Below are 21,205 nucleotides of genomic sequence, written 5' to 3'. Positions count from 1 at the left end.
GGCAGAGAAAGTTGAGTAACACATTAATGCAGTATCAGACTACACATGGTTTGTTTGTAGTCTGTAACTATGGAGACACATACAGTAGGTCTGCATGGAAGCTGTATACAAAAAAACTATAATATTAATATAATAATATATATAATATTAATAATCAAGACTATTTGCGAAGTTGCTCCACTTTTAATTCATGCAAATATGCATAAATTAAGTTATATATATTACGTATACACTTACATGACTTTGTTTTCTGTGCAGACAATGGAAAGACGTTAACATATTTCAATTACGACAATAAGGGACAGTTCCAAACCATTACCTTTGAAGGACCTGAGGTCAAGAAGATATTTCATGGCAGTTTCCATAAGGTCAGTGTAAATGTTCTATTTTTTCAGGAAACAGAAAATCTATGATATTTTACTATATGTTATTATGTCACTAAAACAAAGATATCAAATTTTTCCTTACGTTGTTACATAGTGTTTCCTAATCATGGCTCCATGGAAACCTTGGGGTTCTTTGGAACCTAAGGGTTCACCAGAAGATGGCAGGAACTGTCACTTTTATTGTAAAATTGAGATAGTTGTAAAAGTAGTGACAGGTTGCAAGGATTTCAAAGCAGGGTTTCTAAGCATGACCACAGACTGGCCTGAAATTTATGAACAATTGGTAACCCTGGTTAACGCCTAATATTTCTGGTGGTTTGGGATGATGCAGGGGATAGTGAAGTTAGTTTAAGGCAGGTAAATGTACCTACAATGAAATTTTATTTGATCTAAAAAGGTCTAATATTCTTAATCTTAATTTGGATTGGGCCCATGCACGATACACGCTTGGTGTCGTACGGATTCAGGCGGGACACTTTAACTTTACCCAGCCATAGAGTTACATGATAATATTCTGTTTGCCTGGGGGCACCACTAGGGGGAGCTAACTGTAAAAGGATTTATACAGCTCACATTGAACTCTATGATCTATATACAGTGAGCCCCCCGTGGCCGTGGTGTTTTTCATGAATGGCTCAGAGGGGATTTCTAGGACCTACCATTTATTTATTCATTTGGTAATATAGTGTCAACATATTTCAGTGCCGTACAGTAATTGTCATAACCCACGTAAGTATATGAAATATGTGTTTTTGCCACTATCGATGGTCCCATTTTTCTTAAAGAAGCTTTTCCAGGAAGCTGCAGTCAAAGAAATTGCAGGGGGAGTGGGTAGCTACCATACAATAAAGGCGTCACTTATATACTGGTGCCAAGAATGGGGGGGCAATCAACAACAATAAGTTCAGCTGTACAGCACCTTTTCCCTGGAATTACCTGTCTATGGGTAGCTCTAGAAAGCAAAAAGTGCAGAGTCCTCTTACATCACAGATGAATGACATTAGACTATCTGCCATAAATTATTTTGTAGGTACATATAGTAATAACCAAGACAACGGCTAAACTGGTCATCGACTGCAAGCAAGTGGCCGAGAAGCCAATAAATTCAGCGGGTAATATCACAGTCGACGGCTTCGAAGTTCTGGGAAGGATGGTTCGATCTAGAGGACCAAAGGACAACTCTGCTCCGGTAAGTGCAATGAGTAAGAAACACAGTGACTGTTCCACTATTAGTCCATAGACGCAACTAACTTTGTCAGGATAATGGGCCATTCATAACTGAACCCACTCAACAAATTCCTGCGGTAGGTGTTATCCTGTTAGGCAATAAATTTACATTTATGAGATTATTCCGTGGTATGAAGATAATGTGTTAACGCAAACACAACGTACACGAGAGATAGTAAAAATAATTTGTTATTGGAGATCGTCCTAAAAACAAAAAGAGTCTTATACATAATGGCTTCTACACTTACCCCACTCACAATGAAAGGGAATTCAGGAGAAGGAACAAAGTGGCTGCATTCCAACAAGAAGTCAACGTAATCTGACCTTCTCATTAAAGGACTTCATTGTTTAGAAGACGGAAAGGAAGTTTTGTGTTTTTGTGAATGTCTTACAAATTTTATTGGTTTACCAAGCTGCCCCCACACTGAAAAATCCTCTATTTAGAATGAAGGTTACTGTAGAATTGTAGACATTCCTTTTTTTCCCATCAATTAACCCAATAAACGTAAAGAACGCTACACCCAAGGACCCAATTACGTTGCCTTTTACACCAACTCAGGCCTCGTATTTCCGGATTAAATTAGAATTGTGACTAGATGATAATCAAGTTGTTGACCCAGGGGTACAATGTTTAGTCTTTGGTGATCCAGTGATAAAGTCCCTGGTTCCCAGTTATTCAATGGTGCAGTGTCCACTCCCCTGTGATTCGAATGCAGTGTTTAGGCCGTAGAGATTTAGGGTGCAATATCCCGCCTTGGGGGGTTCAATGAAAATATGTCCATACTAGAAAATTCAGTGATTTAGTGTTTCTTCTTTGATGATGTAGTAATTTATTGTCCTTCCATGGACATCCAATGGATCAGCCTCCATCCATAGTGATCCAGTATTTAGTTACATCTCTAGTGATGTAGTGTCCGGATCCATCTCTGGTAAGATAGAGTCCATCTCTGGTGATCCAATGTTCTAGTATAATTATATGGTTTAGATTCAATCTCATGTGAGTCTATCCCTGGTGAACCTTTAGTGATACTATGTTTTACCCTTGATCACTGACAATCCAAAGGTTTAGTGGTCATTATTGATAATGTAGTGGTGCAGTATAAACCTCTAGTGATCCAGTTTCTTAGTGATCACATGGGTTACTGTTCATCCTTGGTGATCCAGTAGTTTACTGTTAATCTCTGATGATCCGGTGCATAAGGTCAATTTTTGGTAATCCAGTGGTTTAGTGTAAATGTCTCATCATCCGGTTTTCATCTTTGACGATCCAGTAGTTTAGTGTTTTCCCCTGCAACCCAATGGTTTAGAGACCATCTTTAATAATTTACTGGTTATAACCTATTCCCAGGCCCCAATCTTGTCACCAACTCCAACAAACACCACTTCATGGTATTATAACCAGTTAAATAAATTTGAACAATACTTCGATATATAAAAATCTATTCATTTCCCAATGAAGCCTGTAGAGCAGTAACCAAGTTCACTAAACATCAGAAATACACCAGGTATTTGTCCTGCCAGCTGTACTATCAGTGTCTAATACAGGCATTTCACTGTGTCTAATATGTGACATCTAATCTATATGCTGCATTTTTGTCTTTAGTTCCAACTCCAGATGTTTGATATTGTTTGTGCGTCTTCTTGGGCCAGTCGAGATAAATGCTGTGAACTTCCCGCACTGGTGAGAATTATTTTCTTAATTATTCTTCAATATTCTCAATATTCTCAACCCATTCTATATTCTATAGATATCATCTCCATAAAAGTGGAGTTTGTTTCTGAATACATTACATTACTTATCTTGTAGGGAACCTGAGTTACAGTCTGTATTATACTACAGAGCTGCACTCACTATTCTGCTGGTGGAGTCACTGTGTACATACATTACATTACTTATCCTTTACTGATCCTGAGTTACAGCCTGTATTATACTCCAGAGCTGCAGTTACTATTCTGGTGGTGGAGTCACTGTGTGCATACATTACATTACTTATCCTGTACTAATCCTGAGTTACATCCTGTATTATACTCCAGAGCTGCACTCACTATTCTGGTGGTGGAGTCACTGTGTACATACATGACATTACTTATCCTGTACTGATCCTGAGTTACAGCCTGTATTATACTCCAGAGCTACACTCACGATTCTGCTGGTGGAGTCACTGTGTACATACAGGACATTACTTATCCTGTACTTATCCTGAGTTACATCCTGTATTATACTCCAGAGCTACACTCACTATTCTGCTGGTGGAGTCACTGTGTACATACAGGACATTACTTATCCTGTACTGATCCTGAGTTACAGCCTGTATTATACTCCAGAGTTGCACTCACTATTCTGCTGGTGGAGTCACTGTACATACATTACTTATCTTGTACTGATCCTGAGTTACAGCCTGTATTATACTCCAGAGCTGCACTCACTATTCTGCTGGTGGAGTCACTGTGTACATACATTACATTACTTATCCTGTACTGATCCTGAGTTACATCCTGTATTATACTCCAGAGCTGCACTCACTATTCCTCTGATGAGCTATGGACTGTAAATGACTTGTGGATGCCCTTGCAGGGTTTTTCCCACTACCTATGGTTATGGCATATCGATTGAATCAATGTCTGATTAGTGAAGACTCAACCAGTAGGACCTTCAGTAATACAAGGAAGGAGGGTGCCGATCCTCTGTTCCCGCCTAGAGGTGGCCACTCATGTCACAGTGAATGACAGACAAACGAAGTGAGCGACAGTCGGACCTTCTACTGATCAGATATCGTATTGTGTATCCTATCTATATGCCATAACAGTTTGTAGTGGAAATTACCATTTAAGTAATTGATGTATGCAGAAGAAATTGTGTCCCCTGTATGGTCTCCAATCCACAATTTATAAATTACTCTCCATCCTCTAATATATACTGTTCATCTATTATAATAAGAAAACCACTTAAAGGTGAAATAAATAACATTGCTTCTTCTTCTTCTTCTTCTTCTTCTTCTTATTATTATTATTATTATTATTACTACATTGGCGCCTGACAAGGGGGGGGGGATATATTATGCAGCAAGTGTTCAGTCAGTTCTCAAAGTTGATGTGTTGTCAGCAGGAAAAATAGGCAAGTTTAAGGATCTGAGCTTGTGGGTGTTGTGGGGTGTTCCCAGTATGCAGTGGTTAGTAACTACAAAAACTGGTGCAAGGAAGGACAACCGGTGAATCGGCAAAAGAGTCATGGGTGCCCAAAGCCCATTGATGCGCATGGGGAGTGAAGGCTAACCTGTCTGGTCTGATACCACAGAAGAGCTACTGCAGTACAGATTGCTGAAAGAGTTACTGCTGGCTATGATAGAAAGGTGTCAGAACATGCAGAGCATCGCAGCTTGCAGACAGGTCAGAGTGCCCATGCGGACCCCTGTCCAAAGTGTCTACAATGGGCACATGAGCATCAAAACTGCACCATGATGCAACTAAAGAAGGTGACCTGGTCTGATGAATTACGTTTTCTTTTACATCATGTGGACGGTCGGGTGCGTGTGCGTCACTTACCTGGGGAAGAGATGGCACCAGGATGCATTATGGAAGAAGACAGGCTGGAGGAGACGGTGTGATGCTCTGGGCAATGTTTGCTGGAAAACCTTGGGTCCTGACATTGATGTGACACGTACTACCTACCTAAATATTGCTGCAAACCAAACATACCCCTTCATGTCAATGGTATTCTCTAATGGCAGTGCCTCTTTCAGCAGGATAATGTCCCTGCCACACGGCAGACATTGTTCAGGAATAGTTTGAGGAACATGACAAAGTGTTCAAGGTGTTGACTTGGCCTCCAAATTAGCAAGATCTCCTTCCAATCGAGCATCTGTGGGATGTGCTAGAAAAACAAGTCCGATTCATGGAGGTCGCACCTCACAATTTACAGGACTTAAATAATCTGCTGCCAACGTCTTGGTACCAGAAACCACAGGAACCTTCAGAGATCTTGTGGAGTCCATGCCTTGAAGGGTCAAAGCTGTTTGAGGCAGCACAATGGGGACCTAAACAATGCTAGGCACGTGGTTTAAATTTCATGGCTGAACATATATCAGGTATTAAATGATTGACATTTTCCATGTTTCTACAGCAAAGATTTAAGTTGTGTTTCTTTTCCAGAGAGATGAGGCCACCTGCCCTCCACTTCCAAACTCCTGCTCCTGCTCCCAGGAAAATAAAGGGTTACCTGGACCTCCTGGATCTCCGGTATGAAGCCTTCAGATATGTATTCTCACTTGCAGCAGTCTGTAATGTTGAGGTTTGTTTTGTTCTGGATCTTTCTTGCATGGATCGATTGAGGTATTGACTGGATGCCGTTGCCAAGCAAAATAAGAAATAACTTACGTGTATGGAAAATAATGTGCAATAATATATGCATTTAATATAGCAGAAGGGAAGATTTTCAGTATCTACTGTTTATACCAAACAACTAGACAGGGGGCCGATTGACCCTAACCAAGGGTTTCTCATATATTTGGAGACTAGATAAAGACTCCTGTCTTGAATTCTACTGTAATATTGACCACACACACACAAACTCACCCTGTCATAGTGTGGCCTGTATGGCAATAAATTTGCTACATTATGATTTACAATATGGTAGGAAATGACTCTGACCCAATTTGGGCACTTCTACATGGGCCATGATATTATTTTGGGGCCCTTTATTGTGTTAGAGCCTGGGCCTACTGGAGGATCCTCTGGTACTCCGGTGGGCCAGTCGGGCCCTGGTACCTATAAATGTGGACATAGACATTAGATAATTTTGGCAGATCTTTCAACTTTCAAAGACTATGGCTGGACATAGACATAAGATTAACTTGAGCATGCATGTTTACAGTCATAGGGAGAGAAGAATAAGATATTCCCACAGACATCTGGCATCACATCTTCCAGGGGGAAAAAAATTGATGCCTGTTAAAATCCAACTTGCCAAATTCTTGTTTCCACCAATGCCAGGCACTGAAAGATATTTGGGCTACAACTATATCCATTAGATCAATAGTAAATTCCACCAACAGTTCTCCAATGTATGTGACCAACTCCACTTTTGGTGGATTTTATTGGCTCTTGGTGAAGGATAATTATATAGTCCTTATATCAACTCCAAGAGTTTATAACCTTCCTTCTATAGTCTTCGGGAAGACCAGGTCCACATGACATCCAGTAATCGTGCCTCATTATGTGAATCTAGCAAGTTCTTATTAATATCTGTTAGAGACTTCATATGTTTTAATACTTAAGTATTCTAATATTTGTATTTTCTAAGTTTTTTTGTTGCTTTTTTAGGGCGGCTCAGGTATGAGAGGCCCCAAAGGATCTTCAGGAGAAACGGGTCCACCAGTAAGTTATTTGATTGAAAACGTTAACTTTTTACCATATGATGATTTTCCTGATAGTTATTAATATGTAGCTAAAAGATGGCTATACACGTCGGATATGAGTTGGCCCAAGGACTGCTCGTCTGACCGCTACAACCCCTGACTCTCTCATTAGCATATTTGCTTGGCTTTCAATAGAGCTTTAGGCCAGATTTACAAAAACAAGTGCAAACTCGAATGGAAAAAAACGTCCGAGTTGCACACGTGAGGGTCCCGTTTTCACGGATCCTCATAAACTTGAGTCTATCGAGGAATTCGTGAAAACAGAAGAAAATAACACATGTTCTATTTCTCAACAGACCCTTCACATGGTCCTTTGAAAAAACAGCCATGTGGATGGCACCATTGAAATACAAGCGTCCGTGTGGCTGCTGTTGTTGTAACGGCCGTCAGACAGACGTATACCACGGTCGCCTGAATTCGGCCTTAGGGATAAGAGGCAGATGTGATTATCCCCACAGTAAATTAGGATAAAACAAGTCCAACTTCTCAGATCCATGTTTTCCCTTACAGAAGGCATCTGAGGAGTGTTTAGTAGTAGATTACATTATCTTGTTGAAAATCAATTTTCTCCCCTTCGAGAAATGTGTCAGACAAATGCTAATTTCTCTACAGAGGTGTCAGTTGGGAGGTGCACAATATTATGTGACTACAAAGCTCCTCCCAGGATAGAAAAAAAATACCAGCTGGATGATATGCATCGCCTAACAATTGCAATAAGGGATTTGATATATTTTTATGTAGTTATCAATGTAAAATTAAAGGCTCACTAGGGTTTTTCTTTAAGTTGCCAGTTGACAATGTCCAAGGGATGTTGGGCCCTTTGTTTGGGTAAAACATGAATATGACAGGTTACATTTTTCCTGCTAATCCTATTGTCTGTCTCCCACAAGATATGTGGAGGCCTAGACCCAAGACCAGACCTCAAAATGTATTCAGACCCCTTCCACCCCTCAAGTAATCAGACCCCAAAATTACTTAGACCCCCAGACCAGACTCCTAAATTAATATAAACCCAAAATCCAACCCTCAAAATAATCAGACCAGGTCCCTAAATTCCAACACCAGACCAGGCCCCAAAATAAATTCAGAGCCCAGACCAGACCCCTAAATTAATTCAGAGCCCTACAATTAATTCAAAACCCAGATCGGATATAAAGAAAAGTTCAGACACCAGAGCCTTATGTTAATTCAGATCGTAGACCAAACTCCTAAATTAATTCAAAGCCCAGACCCCAAAATGAATTCAGACCCCAGGCCAGACACAAAAATAGAGACCAAGAGGCCAGACCCCAAAATAAATTCAGACCCCAGACCAGCCCCTTAAATTAGCTCAGAGACCATACCAGACCCAAAAATGTATTCAGACCCTTGCCAGACCCTTAAAGTAATCAGATCCCAGAACAGAGACATAAATTCATTCAGATCCCAGAACCCTAAATTAATTTAGACCCCAAATTAAACTCCTCAATTAATTCAGACAACAGATCAGACCCCTAAATTAAATTAGACCTCAGGTCAGATCCCTAAAATAATTCCGACGCCAGACCAGAACCCAAAATATATTCAGACCCTAGACCAGACCCCAAAATTGATTCACATCCCAGACAAGACAAGAAAAATTTCAGAACCGAAACCAGAACACAAAAAAAATGATGCCCGTAACTATTTTAAAGTTGTACAGATTTTTGGGGTTGTAATTATCATGATTTTGGAGGTCACAGTACAAGCTACTAATGTGTTAATGTCACTATTCTACACTAGAGATATCTATTACTAATCTTTATGATTCATTATGGTTTTCCAATTTGTCCATAAGAAATGTTTTTGAATAAATTGTCCTGAAGAAAAGATAAAATCAGGTTGGTACCCCTGGCTGGGCCAATGGTGCCACACACGCTATCAATCCTGCAAAAAGGCGCATTCAATTAATCTAAACATTCCAATATCGCTGCTCTGATCTCTATTTTTAAGATAGGTTGATACTGATGTGTTTTTTTCTTACAGGGACCAGAAGGACCTCGAGGTCCAATAGGTACACCAGGAGTCCAAGGACCACCCGGCCACCAAGGGCAAAATGGCCATTCTATTCAAGGACCACCTGTAAGACCTTCATACTTTATATTGAAACAGAACAAACACAATGCAAAATACTCTAATGGGGAAGGCAATAAGGAGATAGAACTGGATTCTGTAAAGTCATGTGATGCTTAGTATATTATACTGTGTGTAGTCAGTCACTGTGGTGGATTTGGGCTTCAATATTAAAGGGTAACTAAACGTTCAACAAACTTCTGACATGTTATAGTGACATGTAAGAAGCTTTGATTTTCCGCTCAGCACACGAGCGCTTCTGCCACTTCGTTTTAGCGATTGGTGGGGGTCTCAGTGCTCGGATCCCCACCAATCAAAACTTCTGGCATGTCACTATGACACGTCAGAAGTTTGTTGAACGTTTAGTTACCCTTTAACATTGTATAAGAAGTTATCGATTATTTATTGGGCACATTGAACTTCTCAAACTTATGGTCATCTGAACCAAACTTAAATCCATGGGTATTTGTGCCTCACCCCCAGGGACATAACCTAGAGGCAGAGCACGTGACTGGTACGGGTCCCATTGTGACACTGAACTGCTTGCTGTTACACTATCAGTCGCTACTTGTAGCCACCACTAAGGAATTAATACAACTTCCATTAACCCCTTCCCACCGACGTCATTTATTGAATTTACACTTACATTTTTTCCTGCCCACCTTCCAAAAGTCATAACTTTTTTATTTTTCCATCAAAATTGCCATATGTGGGCTTTTATTTTTTTGCGGGACGAGTTGTAGATTTTCACAGCTTCATTTTTTCTACCGTATAATGTAGTGGGAAATTGAAAAAAAATATTTGTGGGGTGGAATAGGAAAAAAAAACAGTGATTCCACAATCTTTTGGGGTGTTTTGTTTTTACGGCGTTCACCGTGCGGTAAAAATGACGTGTTAACTTTATTCTGCGGGTCAATACGATTACAGCGATACCAAATTTATATTGTTTTTTTTATGTTTTACTACTTTTACAAGGAAAATACTGACTGTTAAAAATGATTTTTGAGTTTTGTCGCCATATTCTGAGAGCCATAATTTTATTTCTTTTTCCGTCGATTTGAGCGATAGGAGGGCTTATTTTTTGTGGGGTGAGCTGTAGTTTCTATTGATCAATTTGTATTAAATTGTTTGAGGGAGATGAAGTGACCAAAAAAACAGCGATTCTGGTGCTTCTAATTGAAATTTTTTTTTTTTTTACTTTGTGCTTGAGGGAAAATGCAAGAAGGTTATTTTTTTTACTTTTAGATTTTTATTAAAAAAACTTTATTTTACTGTTTTTCACTTGTCCCCCTAGGGGACTTGAACAAGCGATCGTTGCATCCCTTGCACGAACTACGGCAATACTAATGTATTGTAGTATATCGTGCAATATATTACTAATGTATATCGTGACACTGACAGTCTCCTATGAAGCCCTGCCTCCAGGGCTTCATAGGAGTGCAAAGATGGCAGACCTGGGGACCTTCATCAGCCCCGCAGGCTGCCATGCCAACCAACAGCGCCCCCCGATCGCTTTTCGGGGGGCGTTGGAACATTACAGGGGGACGACCCCCAGTTTCTAGTAATTTAACAGGTTAAACGAGTGGTATCCCGCTCATTACCCAGAAGTGTCGGCTGTAACACACAGCCGACATGCTCGCTCTATGGAGCGGGCTCAACCCGTGAGCCCGCTCCATACTCCATACTCGTGCACTTTATATATACTGCAGGTGTCGGCAAAGTATTAAATTCAATACTAGCAGTATAAATCAATATTCAGTTAGCTCCCCCTAGTGGTGGCTATAGACAGTCAGAATTATATTATTGAGAGTTAGAATAAAAAGAGAACCTCCCTCCCTATACTGTTATGTTATGTTATTACAGTGTTTTTCTGCATTGGAATGCAGTATATCTACTTGTTAGAAGGGTTCCTTGACAATAAGCTGATCACAGCGTATCCCCATGCTGGGACCCCCCGGCGATCAGCTCTAATTTGTAGGGAAACCTGACAGTAAATGTTCAATTTGCATGCAGCGGCACCACATGTGAAACTAAGCAGTCCACAGTGGCCATTCATATCAATGGGTGGTCTGTGTAATGCAGGACAGGACAGGTCCTCCAGAGCGAGAGACACTCTTTGTAACCGCTCCCCATTCTAGCGAAGAGATGAAAATACTGAACAGAGGACCCCCCTCTCTTAAATCACAGTTCCCTCATGGGATATACTCTATGAAAATGCGTTTTCTAAACTGGACTACCCCTTTAAAAAGCACATCATTTTTTTTAACCTAAGGTCTAAGTGGGGTGGGGCCTATTCTGGATTCTGTCATGAGGCCCCATGATTTCTGTGGACGCCTCTGCTCTTACCTGATTGATATCACTAGTGTATATTAAGCTTGATATAAACAGCAAAGAAAAATTACAAATAATCTGAACCGGACATCTGTCAGATAAAACAGATCTTATAATGTGTATAAAAAGGCTTAAATCTAAACTGATGGGCCCCTGAGCTATGGTGGGGGGGGGGGGTATGTTTCATTGTTTAAGTTACTTTGGTCTAATGTTATTTGTAACAACAAGTACCTCAATGTACATCGGCGATACTGCGAATGTTGCAGAATATCGTATTCTCTGTTGTATCTTATGCAATATGTTGCTATTATTGTACATTTCCTTTTCTCAGGGATCAATTTTGATATATAATATTTGATTTCTCTTTGATTTTCTGTTTCTTGTAATGTTATAAAACCCAATAAAATTTGTTTACAAAAAAGGCTTAAATCTAAATAGATTCAAAATTCTGTGGTGATTAATTTTTTTAATCTATCTTTATAGAGTTTAGAGATTATTTTTTCTGATACAGAGCTCCAAATCCCATGTGTAACCATGTAGCTCAATTATAAAATTCTGGCTGCTATAACCACCACTAGGGGAGCTCTGGAGATTACTGCATACAAATTGAGCTCAATAATAAATCTTTATGCTGTAAACTCCTAAACTCCCCCTAGGGGTGGTTGCAAACATTTAGAATTTTATCATTATGGCTGTATAAAGGAACGCAGGAGATTTGAAGCTCAAAAAAGATTTCATTAATGGAAATATTTTGAATCATTTTATCAATTATAATTATGTAATCTCTAAATGTCATTGACAATCAGTTGACTCCTGAAATATAATTCACCTGGTGCACATTGATAATACGAAGGATGGATATTCCATAGTAAATCTTTTGAAAATAGTAGAAAGTAATAAATATCTAAAACAATAATTGATCATTTTTAAGAAAAATAACATCTAGTGTCAGCTCAACTAAGGATGTGGTCAAGTAATAAAGGGGTGTGACCATGTGGCCTCAAAAAATTCCTATATATGTTTTAAAGGGAATGTACAGATGTAGCCATCTCTATCTTGACTTTTAACTTATTAAATACAGTGTCAGGAAACTGTAACTAGACTTCTTCAATGACTTTTGTGTGATATCACTCTGCAGCAAGTTATCAGAGTCAAGATAAACTTGGCTACATCTGTGAACTATGAAGACAACTCCTTTTTGAAATGATGGCATCATTCTGACCCATGATCCGGTTGATCATCATGGGTCCAGTTTCTGAAACTCCCGATAATCTGCTGTTATAGCCAGAGGAAGTTTAGCTGCAGCGGCAAATATCTGTAATATTCAATGTTGGACACCTGGAAACCCTTCTTTCAAAAATATTATGCCCAATGTAACAAATAATTGGTATTCAAGTTCATATGTCTGTATAGAAAAAGTTTTCTGAAAACTAGAGGCCTCAGAAAGTCAGCATTGAGACAGTCTGGTCTACTCTGTTTTTTAGGGACCATCTGGAGCGAAAGGAGATAAGGGAGAAGGTGGAGGCCAAGGACTACAGGTATGATTCTAGAATACTAATATTATTTTTAATCTGAAATATTCAGCATGTCATAGGATTTGTACATCACATATTCTCCGGTGTCAGGCTTATGCACCGTCCATATTCTTTGATGTAAACCAAAATGTTTACCTACGCATTCTTTTCTTTATTCTCAGGGGGTTCCCGGACAACCTGGGTCTCCTGGACGTGATGGAAATGCAGGAGAACGGGTAAGATTTATACTCACTATACAGTCTATACTAAATCCCTCTAGACCTGAGGATGTGACTAGTAATCAGCAGGGGCAGTTCTAGTACCAGTCATCCTAAGCGTGGGCGGGGACAAGCTACAGAGTATGCACACAGCACTAGAAGTACAGTAGTGCAATAGAAGTGACAGGAAGCTATAGACGTTTTTAATTCTTCTCAGTTGCTAATTTGTAGAAGGACGTACTATACTGTATCTCTATTTCTAAGCGGGACAACTCTAGTTTGCATTGTCTAGGGCATAATTGGCTATGGACTGTATTTTCTGGAGGCACTGCGACTGGCACGGTCATGTAGGCATTATTGGGACACTTTGGTTGGCAGTCTCCTAGTGGCACCATAGTGAAAAAGAGGCATGTTTAAAATGTGTTGCTATACCGTCTGTCCCTCTTTCTAATCTCCAGAATGTTGGTGCTATGTCTATATGTGGGCAAAGGGCACACTATGGTCTGCCCTCCAACAGTACCGCTCAGTATTGACCTCTCATGTACGACTCTAATCAAGCAGGACCATTCTTGCCCTTTTCTTCACTTTCACCAAGATGGGCTCAAGCTGGCATCTAAAGCTGTCTTGAGTTTTGTGCATTTTCCTGCATGCATGTCAGACAGCACAGGAACGTGGTGAAGTAAGCGGTCCTGTAAAGGGACACCACAGCTGATAGTTAAAATGGTCACTGTGGCAGGCACTTTTTTGGGACACTGTGGTTTCCACTTTTGGGTATACATTGGCTGTCATTGTTGTTGGATGCCTGGAGTCACTGTAAAGGGGCAACTCTAACTGACAACATCATAGGGGCACTCCGGGCTCTAAAAAAGGGCCATATGAAAAATTTGCTGCTCTTTTTTGCCCCGTGAGGGTTGTGACTTTTTATGGCTCATGAATATTGGGGGGTTTGCTTTACAACATATGGAATATACCTACATTTAGAGCTTTTGTGCTGTGCTGAGTCTTGCCACGATTATGTTTTATGGGGTTTTCAGCCTCTCTATCTGCTTTTTGTGCAGGATATCTGATACCGGAGTGTTGATATTTGTTTATATGAGTGTATGCTAAATCCTTATATACTGGCAGGCACTTTTGTTTAGGGAGTATTCTAAACATATCAAGTTAATCCTCCTAAATTGTTTAACCCTGCGCCAAACCCATCAGATCAGGAATGTGTAAGGCATGGAGCTGTGAATGTGACGTCCTACTGTGTAAATACTGTAATGTAAGACTGACACATGGCACCTTCTGTTCTGTCTTAAAGGGATATTAGAAATTACACAAACGCTAGTCAAATATGAAAATACCACCCAATTCAAGTTTTCATCCACAGGGGGCAGTATTATAAGGCTTAGTGGTCATGTATTAAATATATTCACCTAAGTTATTCAGGCCAATGGATTAATGGGCATTTAAAATTACAACAAACCAGATGTATGCTCAGGTGATACCATGTGTGGTCATTGTTTTCCATACTGACTGTTTCCTACCATCTAGATAAGCAGCCTAAATGGAGGAATGTGACTAATTTGGACACATATTTTTAGCCATAGTGGATTTCATTCCAAACAATGTCACCCAAACATAGGCATCCAAAATCCAAAGAAGACATAGTAACAATTGTACTTCAATTTTATTTTCATCTATCTATACAGGGAATGACGGGAAAAGATGGCTCAACTGGCTCCCAAGGAGCTCCAGGCCCAATGGTAAGGTTTTTAGAAATATGTACACAAATTATTTTGCCGAATTTTTGAATCTTAAATACAGACTCAAAATCAAAGTAAAAATAAAAATGAATAATCTTCATATTAATATAGCACCCTCATATTCCATAGTGCTGTACAGAGAATGATCCACATCAGTTACTGCCCTCTAGTGCGGCTCACAATTTAATCACAAGAAAACTCACCATTAGGCCATGTTCACACAGTTTAGATATGCAGCGTAAAAGCACACAGCGTATCCACCCTGGACCCCGCAGGGAATTCTGGACTAAAAACCGCACCAAATTGTGGTGCAGCGTTTTGGGAAGAATGTCCACTGCAGAAAACTATAGTTTTACGCAGCGTATCCGTCCTGTGTGAACTTATCCTAATGCAAGTTTCATAGGAAGCAAATTGACCTACGAGTATTTTTGGAGAGTGGGAGAAAGTCTCAGGGTCAACGGAGTCAAAAAATCTGACCTTGTCGAATTGTTTATATTTTTACAAGGTCGCTTGCAACTTTCTTTCCCATTTGGGGACATTAAAGTCGCCTGTGATTGGCAGTAACACCCTAATTTTTGCCATGAATATCAGGCAACTCTATGTTGCTGTGAAGTCTTATCCTTAACCCTAAAAATCAGTGGAAGAACATGGAAATACCAGGTAGATGTCGCCCCAATTCGATTCGAACTCAGGGTCCCAGTCGGTGTACAGGGAATTAGTGATCCCCTAATGACCAGTTGTACTTGAAACCATATGCACATTATCTGGAAAATATTGAAACTGGGAATGTGGAGCGCAACGTTAGTATATTTTTGGATTTAGTGGAGCATGGGAGGGGATGGAGAGTTATGGCATCCAAATCCTTCATTGACTTCTGACTGAAAGTGATGCCACCTCGGCTCCTCCTACATTTATGTCACTTGATTTAATTGCTTTGTGTTTTGCTGTAAAGTGATACCAATAGGCCCCAGTCAGAGGACACAGGGGTCAATGATCGTGATGACTTCATCTTTTAAGTGGAATTCTGCAAAGACCACTTTTGCATCCCTGAAATATCTAACAATAAGCAGAGAGTTTGATATATTACACAGTCTTTACTTTTATATGGTCTATAATTGTAAAATGTAAGATGTCCTCTCATTCTAAAAGTAAAGACCAACTTTTTTAACCCTGTATAATTTTAGGTCCAAAATTATTCTACAACTTTTATATATTATGTTTTTCTGATACAGAGCTCCAAATTCCCTGCATCCCTTCACAGAGCAGTATATTTACATGATAAAATTCTGACTGTCTGCACCTGCCACTAGGGGGAGCTGAGAAGTATCCTGGATACTGTGTTATTATGGATTTTGTTTGCAGTATGCTCTCTCTAGTGGTGGCTGCAGGGATAGATCATTTTTTATTTAATGTTATAGCTATACCAGGGATTTAGAGCTCTGTAATCCGATCACTAGAAAAATATGAAATTAAATAAATCAGCACAGAAATTTAGACCTATTTATATTAAAGTGATCAAGTGGTGTTCAATGGTGGACATGCACTTTAAATCTTGACCAGAACTGTTTCCAGAATAGGTATACACAACAAGCTTTTTGTCTAATGTAGCAGACCTTAGTTTGTTATTTGGTGACATCATGAGGTGTTATCTGTGGCCTGCAAGAACATCTACTGACTTATCTCACAATAGATAAATAATGCAGCCCCAAAGAGTTAAATGACCAAGTCAGCTCTGCTACACTGGTATAGGAAAGATTATGTTTTAATTTTATTTGTTAACTTTTATTGCAGGGTACACCAGGCAACCCAGGATCTCCCGGTGTTCCAGGTGGTACAGGACCTCAGGGTGATTCTGGACCCCTGGTATGTGAGCTGTGGTATCCGTGTAATGTTATCTGAGAGAAATTCTATGTAGACAGTAAATCACAGAAGTGCTAATCTTACCTTCCCTATAAAATAACAGGTACTAAACGATAAAGATAGATAGATAGATAGATAGATAGATAGATAGATAGATAGATAGATAGATAGATAGATAGATAGATAGATAGATAGATAGATAGATAGATAGATAGATAGATATGAGATAGATAGATAGATAGATAGATAGATAGATAGATAGATAGATAGATAGATAGATAGATAGATAGATAGATAGATAGATAGATATGAGATAGATAGATATGAGATAGATAGATAGATATGAGATAGATAGATAGATATGAGATAGATAGATAGATAGATAGATAGATAGATAGATAGATAGATAGATAGATAGATAGATAGATAGATAGATAGATATGAGATAGATAGATAGATATGAGATAGATAGATAGATAGATAGATAGATATGAGATAGATAGATATGAGATAGATAGATATGAGATAGATAGATAGATAGATAGATAGATAGATAGATAGATAGATAGATAGATAGATATGAGATAGATATGAGATAGATATGAGATAGATATGAGATAGATATGAGATAGATATGAGATAGATAGATAGATATGAGATAGATAGATAGATATGAGATAGATAGATAGATATGAGATAGATAGATAGATATGAGATAGATAGATAGATAGATAGATAGATAGATAGATAGATAGATAGATAGATAGATAGATAGATAGATAGATAGATAGATAGATAGATAGATGTATCCAACGAGATCACCCAGGCCATCAACACAGAGCTGGCAGCGAACATCAGATCAATGTCAAACATCAGCCTGGCACAACACCCCTCCATAGAGCAGCACCACCTGTATGATGACAAACACCTCAACAAACGAGGGGTCAGCCTTCTGGCCAAAGAACTGAAAGACATTGTGCTGAACAGACCCCCCAGACCTGGACCCCACACCAGCCAAAGCCAAAACATGGAGACATCACTAACAATGAAAAGACCTCAAACTCCACACACCTCACTACACCCAGGAGAAAAACCCCTTTACCCAAGGTCAGACCAACAGAGGCAAAAGCCATGGAGAAAACCCCCTGCCTCACACAGAGACACGCAGAGCAGAGACATGGAGGAAACCCCCTGCCTCACACAGAGACACACAGAGCAGAGACATGGAGGAAACCCCCTGTCTCACACAGAGCAGAGACATGGAGGAAACCCCCTGCCTCACACAGAGACACGCAGAGCAGAGACATGGAGGAAACCCCCTGCCTCACACAGAGACACGCAGAGCAGAGACATGGAGGAAACACCCTGCCTCACACAGAGACACGCAGAGCAGAGACATGGAGGAAACCCCCTGCCTCACACAGAGACACGCAGAGCAGAGACATGGAGATGCTAAAGACCCTGCTCAGCACTCTATGTAAAAAACTAATGTGACTGTACAACACGAGAACATCTACAACACATCCAACAGTCACATCTCCAGCCCGTCCTACACAGCGCCGCTCATTACAAGGTATATGGACACACAATGACGTCCTTTATAATCAGCAGCTGGAATATTCAAGGCCTCAACGCCTCAGCCTTTGGATGCAAAATTAACGATCCAGACTTCATCCAAAGACTGAAAAATATCGATATACAAATCCTCCTGGAAACATGGACTAGGACAGAGAATGAGTCCCTGGTGCCCACTGGATACAGGGAAATCTCTGTCCCCGCCCTGAAAAATAAACACATCAAGCAGGGTCGGTGTTCAGGAGGAATATTAGTCTGGTACAAGGAGGAGCTCCATGAGCAGATCAAAGCCGTGAAGCGAGGAGACAGCCACATCTGGATAAGAATAGGCAGCTCCATCCTCACCTCTCAGTCTGACATGTATCTCTGCGCAACGTACATCGCACCGCCAGAGTCCCCGTACTCCAACCCAGACAGCTTTGAGATTATACAAAGGGAAGCCGCCCATTTCCAGACCCTGGGCAGCGTTCTCATCTACGGAGACCTCAATGCAAGAACGGGGAGAGATAAAGACTACCTGACCAATGATGGAAATATCTTCATCTTTGGAGCAGAGGCCGACTGTCATAACTCCCTACAGAAAGAGAGAAACAGCTATGACAGCACCGTCAACAAAAGCGGGAAAAAACTACTGAATCTATGTCGAAGCTTAGGACTCCACATACTGAATGGCCGCACCAAGGGAGACTCTTTAGGAAGGTATACACTAAACTCCCATGTAGGCAGCAGTGTAGTAGACTATGCCATCACGGACATGGACCCCGCAAACATTGGCGCACTCATAGTCACTCCACAAACGCACCTGTCAGATCACAACCAATTACTTCTATACATCAAATCCACAACCAAACCATCTGCACAAAAACCACATCAAACCGGCCTCTTCAACCTGCCCCCATCTTATAAATGGTCCAAAACGTCAACTATAAAATATAAAGAGACAATGAACAGACCAGAAGTGCAGGAGATGCTTCACAACCTCTACAACAAGGTGTATGAGACAAGCCCAGGAGGGGTCAATCAGGCCGTAAATGACCTCAATAATATATTCTATACCATGGCAGAGAAGTCTGACCTGAAAAGATGTGACTACAAGAGGCCACAAGAAATACATCCTAACGGTTGGTTTGACCGTGAGTGCAAAGAAGTACGGAAGACCCTAAGAAATGCCTCAAATAAGAAGCACCGAGACCCAAACAACACCGGTCTGAAGGAGGCCTACAGCAACATACAGAGGCAATACAAGACCATCCTCCGAAAGAAAAAACAAAGGTACATCTCCACCAAACTTACCCAACTCCAAGATGCCCTCCATGACAACTCGTTCTGGGAATTATGGAAACACATGGGCAAAAATTGCAAGAAAAACAACCTTCATATTCAAAATGGCAACATCTGGCTCCAATATTTCAGGGACCTCTACAAAGATATCCCGAAAGAAGAACAAAGCCAAGAACAAAAACAAATAATATCAAAATTGAAGGCGATGGAGGAAACACTTAAAGATTCTCAAAACCCCCTGGATACACCAATAACACTGCAAGAAGTAACAGAGAGAACCTCAGACATAAGGTGTAAAAAATCCAGCGGCCTAGACAGAATCTCACCAGAAATGATAAAACACAGCCCGCCAGAAATACAGGCCGCAATAGTCAAACTATTTAATATAGTGCTGAGTGCCGGCTACTTCCCGCAAATCTGGAACCAAGGCCTTATAACACCAATCCACAAGAGTGGGGACAGGTACGACCCGGCCAACTACCGAGGGATATGTGTCAGCAGCAACCTGGGGAAACTGTTCAGCAGCATCCTGAATAAGAGAATCCTCAGCTTCCTCTCCCAGCACAATGTCCTCCACCAAAGCCAAGCTGGGTTCATGCCAAACCACCGCACCACTGACCACATCTACACCCTGCGCAGCCTCATCAAGAGCCACGTCCACAATACAAAGCATGGGAAGATTTACGCCTGTTTTGTGGACTTTAAGAAGGCCTTTGACTCAGTGTGGCACCCGGGCCTATTCCTGAAACTGCTGGAGAGCGGAATAGGAGGTAAAACCTATGACGTCATCAGAAGCTCCTACACAGAGAACAGATGCAGCGTGAAGGTGAACGGGAGAAGAACGGCTGATTTCCAGCAGAGCCGAGGAGTCAGACAAGGCTGCAGCCTCAGTCCAACGCTCTTCAACATCTACATCAATGAACTGGCCACAGCTCTGGAATCCTCCTCAGCACCAGGTCTCGCCCTCCATGACACCCAGGTGAAATTCCTGCTGTATGCAGATGACCTTCTGTTACTATCACCAACCGAGAAAGGTCTCCAAGACAACCTGCAAATCCTAGAAAAATTCAGCTCCACGTGGGCACTACCCATCAATGCCAAGAAAACCAACATCATGGTGTTCCAGAAGAGAAACTCAAAATCCCCCAGGCACCCGACCTTCACACTAAATAACGCCACAATCACAGCGACCGACAGGTACACTTACCTGGGCCTAGAAATCAACCAATCAGGAAGCTTTAAACAAGCCATAGAGATTCTGAAAGACAAGGCGTGCAAAACCTTCTATGCCATCAGACGAAAACTCTATCATCTCAAACCACCAGTGACGGTCTGGCTGAAAATCTTTGACTCCATCATCTCCCCAATCCTCCTGTATGCCAGTGAAGTCTGGGGTCCGGACACATACCCAGACTGGTCAAGGTGGGATTCCAGCCCAACAGAAATCTTCCACCTAGAATTCTGCAAACACCTTCTCCAAGTCCATCGGAGCACCTCAAATAGTGCCTGTCGGGCAGAACTGGGCAGATTCCCACTACACCTCACAATCCAGAAGAGGGC

General features: G+C 40.8%; 1 protein-coding gene across 2 annotated transcripts in view; it reads left to right on the top strand.

Annotated features, from left to right (window-relative positions):
* COL14A1 (collagen type XIV alpha 1 chain) overlaps positions 1-21,205 on the top strand; it is a 170,216-nt gene that overhangs the window by 121,110 nt on the left and 27,901 nt on the right. For both annotated transcript variants that reach the window (XM_075825783.1, XM_075825781.1), the window contains 10 exons: positions 259-368; positions 1,417-1,575; positions 3,217-3,294; positions 5,763-5,849; positions 6,933-6,986; positions 9,032-9,127; positions 12,934-12,987; positions 13,146-13,199; positions 14,876-14,929; positions 16,721-16,792. In XM_075825783.1, the coding sequence (XP_075681898.1) occupies positions 259-368; positions 1,417-1,575; positions 3,217-3,294; positions 5,763-5,849; positions 6,933-6,986; positions 9,032-9,127; positions 12,934-12,987; positions 13,146-13,199; positions 14,876-14,929; positions 16,721-16,792 (818 nt within the window). The remainder of the gene's footprint in view (positions 1-258; positions 369-1,416; positions 1,576-3,216; positions 3,295-5,762; positions 5,850-6,932; positions 6,987-9,031; positions 9,128-12,933; positions 12,988-13,145; positions 13,200-14,875; positions 14,930-16,720; positions 16,793-21,205) is intronic.

This window comes from Rhinoderma darwinii, chromosome 5 (assembly GCF_050947455.1).
Source record: "Rhinoderma darwinii isolate aRhiDar2 chromosome 5, aRhiDar2.hap1, whole genome shotgun sequence".
NCBI lineage: Eukaryota > Metazoa > Chordata > Amphibia > Anura > Rhinodermatidae > Rhinoderma > Rhinoderma darwinii.
This window is presented reverse-complemented; position numbering and strand designations above follow the sequence as displayed.